General features: G+C 36.9%; 1 protein-coding gene across 2 annotated transcripts; it reads left to right on the forward strand.

Moving 5' to 3' along the window:
• Positions 1-687: 687 nt before the first annotated feature.
• LOC108367920 (uncharacterized oxidoreductase TM_0325-like) lies at positions 688-3548 on the forward strand. Of its 2 annotated transcripts, XM_017622633.1 has the most exons (2): positions 688-700; positions 2772-3548. In XM_017622633.1, exons 1-2 carry the CDS (start codon positions 688-690, stop codon positions 3527-3529), a joined length of 771 nt encoding a protein of 256 aa, XP_017478122.1. In that variant the 3' UTR covers positions 3530-3548. The 2 variants fall into 2 exon arrangements, with proteins under 2 accessions (XP_017478122.1, XP_017478123.1); XM_017622634.1 differs by lacking the exon at positions 688-700 and having other exon boundaries at positions 2761-3548.
• Positions 3549-4438: the final 890 nt, after the last annotated feature.

A 4438-nucleotide genomic window follows, 5' to 3' on the forward strand; every position in this document is an offset into this window, starting at 1 on the left:
AATTTTGTGCAATTTTATAATTTTCATTGCAATGCCGGGGAAAACACACGCTGACATACTAGGTCGGCGAAGTCAACCAAATGAACGACGAGCTACCTCACATGAACCCACACTGCTGACCGGCGAACGACCGAAAATGATAATTATCGTAATGGTATGTTCGAGTTATATTCGAGAGTGACTGGAAATTAACAGCAAGTGGATAGATGTGCAAAGAAAATCATATATGTTCTCTGATTTTCATAGAGGCAACAGCCTCTAGTAACTATGTATATAATGCTGGATTTCCACTAGGCATTAAATGGCAAAAATGACAAATGGCAAAGTTGTGCATTAAAAAATCATTGTGTCATTATGTGAAAAAAATAGTCATTAATTTCATTTCCACATGGCACTTTTAGTCATTTCAATGCCTAGTGGAAATTCGGCATAACTAATAGGCATCAAATCTGGGACAAAACGATTAAAAGGTACATACACAAATTCACACAGCTACTAACTTTATAGAATAAATACACAACCTGTATTTCTTTTCCAAAGTGTTGCACGCACGTATCAAATGTTTTTTTTTCTTTTCTCTGCTATAAATATTCTTGGGAAAGTAAAAACAAATACCTTCAGTATTTACTCGCAGTTAAAGTACTATAAAGTAAAGTAAATGCAATATCAGTGGCAGTAAGACATTACATGCAACGTCAGCGTCAAGTTAAGATTTCCGTTAGGTGGCTTTTGCAATTTCCGTTCCATTTCCTTACATACTTACATATATAGTATTCTTACAGTACTTAATTGCGAAAATATATTTTCGATTCGAGATTTCTTCGGTGGAAATTTATGGTTTGGTTACTTTTGCTGTCATAAATTTCAGCTCTGCAAATTTTAAACGTATATTGGTTGAGGTATGTGTATATACCTATTTGTTTAGAATATCAATGGAAGAGATATGAAAATTAGTTGACAAACCCTATGAGCGTACAGCTATAATTCCAGTACTTAGTCTTTTCAGACTAGGGAATTTGTATGCAAGCGTATAAAAGTACCATGTAAGATTAAATTCTACTATAGTCTCAAATAAATTATTGAGGTTATAAATTGACATTTCCAATATTCCATGTACACATTTCAGTGCAAAACTACACATGGCTAACTGATTCGCTGTCTCATTCCCGCATATTTCCACATGTCCTGCGACCCTTTCATAAGAAGGCAATTTCATGGATCAGAAATTGAAGTGAGCGGCCTTCTACGGTGATCGACAGGTTTCGATCCACCTGAGCGCCTGAATTGTCGCTTGGCTATCTTGATGAGAAGAGGTTCATCTGCGCTCGCATGGGTATATAAAATTTTAAGGAGGTATCTCCTTAATTGGAAACGCCTAGAATATGCTCACATGACCCGATAGGCAATAAGATGGCTTCAAATATAGTCGATCTGCATTTACCCCGCATTCTATCTATGATTCTTCTGCCACGATAGTAAGCCCTCCAGTCAATGTATCCCTCGAATTCAGTTGATGTGGCATGGAAATTTTTCGCGGGGTTTATGGTTGGTCCACGCCTTTGTTATGATATAATTCATAGGTCAGTGCTCCGGGCACCTATAGGCGTGTACTTCATTTGTGTAGTCCTTGAATTCAATTACCATATGCTGCCTAGCATTCCTCAGCCTTCAATTAAGCTTGGAATCCAGAACAGCTCAAAGATATTTCATCGTGTATGAGCGATCCTGTTTCATTTTCTTAGATAACAAATAGCCCAATAAGCCCAATCGACTAGTTTTTTCGTGTCTATTATTTTATTTCAATAACAGCTGAACAAACCTCTTTTGTCATATTTCAGCATCAAATGACCATCCGAACTTTCTACCAAAATTCTAAATAGAGTTTTCACTTCTTTATTTTAGAGGCCTGCGCAGGGCCTTAAGGTGCGTTCACACAGAAATCCACAGACCTGGTTTCATATAGTAAGTGTTTAAGATGAAATTGGCGATCGAAATCATTGAAGTGAGCTGATCACCGAATTTTTTTAGACAGAACAAATAGCAATAAAGTAAGCAGCTGCTCATAACCTCCGCCCCTACATTAGTTACATTCTTCTCTGGCAAGCAGTTTGTTATTAAAGATTCGATTATCAATGAGAATATATACAAAGGCACTAAACCAGCGCCATGGACATCAGTGCTGACGAGCTAGCAAAACATGTATCTCTAACTTCTTGCAAGTAAGAGCTAAGACCTATTTTCATTAGAAAGTAAAATAGCAATAGGGCCAAAGAACTTAGTTATCAGATAAAAAGACACTTCTATTCATAGTTCGATGGAATATTATCTAAAACTCGAATATAGAATAACTGCTTCTCTATTCTATTGCCAAATGGTACATACGTATGCATTATAACCGGGCATTGCCTTATAGGTGCACATGACTAGAGCTGCAGCAACGAAAAAGCAACAACGTAACTATTTTACAAACGCTTTTTTTATACATGCATTTTCCAGCTTGTATTGAAACAGGTATTGTTACGTGGTAGTGAAGTATTCAAACTTCATTTTTTCTTATCTACAAATTATTTGTTCGTACACATGTAAAACCACATAGTCCCAATCAGTGCTTATCTTATCACACAGCGATTGAATTAGAAATTATCAACTCAAGCAAGCACCTTTACATACATACATATTGATCAAATTTTGTATAAAAAGCCGACTTCATTCGCTAAAACTGTTTTATTTCACTCTTTGCTGTCAAATAGAAAAGTGCAAAATGCCTCTAGCCGGTAAAGTTGTAATTGTGACAGGAGCAAGTTCGGGTATTGGCGCCACCACAGCAGAAGCCTTCGCTAAGCATGGCGCTAAGGTAGTGCTCGTCGGACGAAATGAAGCTAACTTGAAAGCTACCGAAAAGGCCTGCAAAGCAGCCAACAACAAAGCTGAATTACTGCTTGTCATCGCTGACGTGACAGTGGATGCGGAGCGTATTATAAAAGAAACAGTTGCGAAATTCGGTAAATTGGATGTGCTGGTGAATAATGCTGGCATAGGTGCAGGTGGCCATATTTTAGATATTGACGTCGATCAATTCGATACGATTTTCAATACCAATTTGCGTTCGGTTTTCCTTTTGACCAAATTCGCCGCACCACATCTGATCAAAACACAAGGCAACATTGTGAATGTCTCAAGTGTCGCCGGTCTGCGCGCATTCTCCAACTTGTCCGTCTATTGTACTGTAAAGGCGGCGCTGGATCAGTTTACCAGATGCATTGCCCTCGACTTGGCGCCACATAATGTGCGCGTGAATGCAGTCAACCCTGCGGTGATAGTTACAGATTTTGCCATACGTATGGGAATGTCGAAGGAAGATTATGCCAAATTTTTGGAGCACAATAAAACGACGCACGCTTTGGGCCGCGTGGGTACCACTCAAGAAGTGGCTGATGCTATTATTTTCTTAACTAATGATACCGCCAGCTTTATAACGGGCTCAAATTTGCCTGTCGACGGAGGCAGAACTGTAATGTGTCCACGTTAAGTGTAGTTTGTAATAAATGAATGAAATGAACAAAACTTTATTTATTAAATAAACTGGATTGTTTGAAATACAAAGCTTAAAATTTTCTTTTCGTCTCTTCGTTGGTACAATATTTTAACGTGTTTTGGCTATTTTTCTTTTGTTTATTTGGGGTTTATTACCGTTCCATGAAATTAAAGCTCGTAATCTAACCAAAATCATGTTGAAGCATGCTCACATTATCATAATTTATGTCTCATTTGTAATTTATAAGCAAATCATGCTGAAATCAAGTGATTTCGTATTGTAAAATCTGTAAATAAATTAAATAGAAATGAGATAAGCGATCATTAATCAAGAACCAGATGAAGAAGAAAAGATTGTAAAAATACCTAAAGGTATGCAACTTGTTTTTAATGAAGTACAAACTACACACTCGTACGTAAACGTTCTAATCACACATCTATAGAAATTATGAAAGAAAATATGAACTTGTTTTATGTGAAGTAATTTGATCGAAACAAAGTAATTTATGCTGTAATGCGAATGTAGTTTAAGTCCGAACTTCAAACTTTTTAAAAGAAATTATGGAATTCGAAAGAATTTCAAAAAAATTGCATCAAGCTTTCAAACTTTTTAAAGTATAAACAGAACCAAATCGCTGGGCGAATTTCGTCGATCGGAGCGATGCCGCTGGGTGATGTTCGCCGCAACATTTCGCCCAGTAAAACAGAACAGATACGAAACTCGTATCAATTGAATGACAAACAAAAAATATAAAAATACAAAACCGAAAAGATGAATCACCAAATTTTGCCATTCTGATTATTGCTGATGATTATCTGCTAGAAAAACGAGGAAACAAAGCTACTTTTCCACTGAGAGCTGATTTTATGATCGGCGGCAGCGGCAAAATTAAAAATAAATCTA

Source organism: Rhagoletis zephyria, unplaced genomic scaffold (assembly GCF_001687245.7).
Source record: "Rhagoletis zephyria isolate East Lansing unplaced genomic scaffold, Rhagoletis_zephyria_1.1 Rzeph_scaffold_02863, whole genome shotgun sequence".
NCBI classification, from domain to species: domain Eukaryota; kingdom Metazoa; phylum Arthropoda; class Insecta; order Diptera; family Tephritidae; genus Rhagoletis; species Rhagoletis zephyria.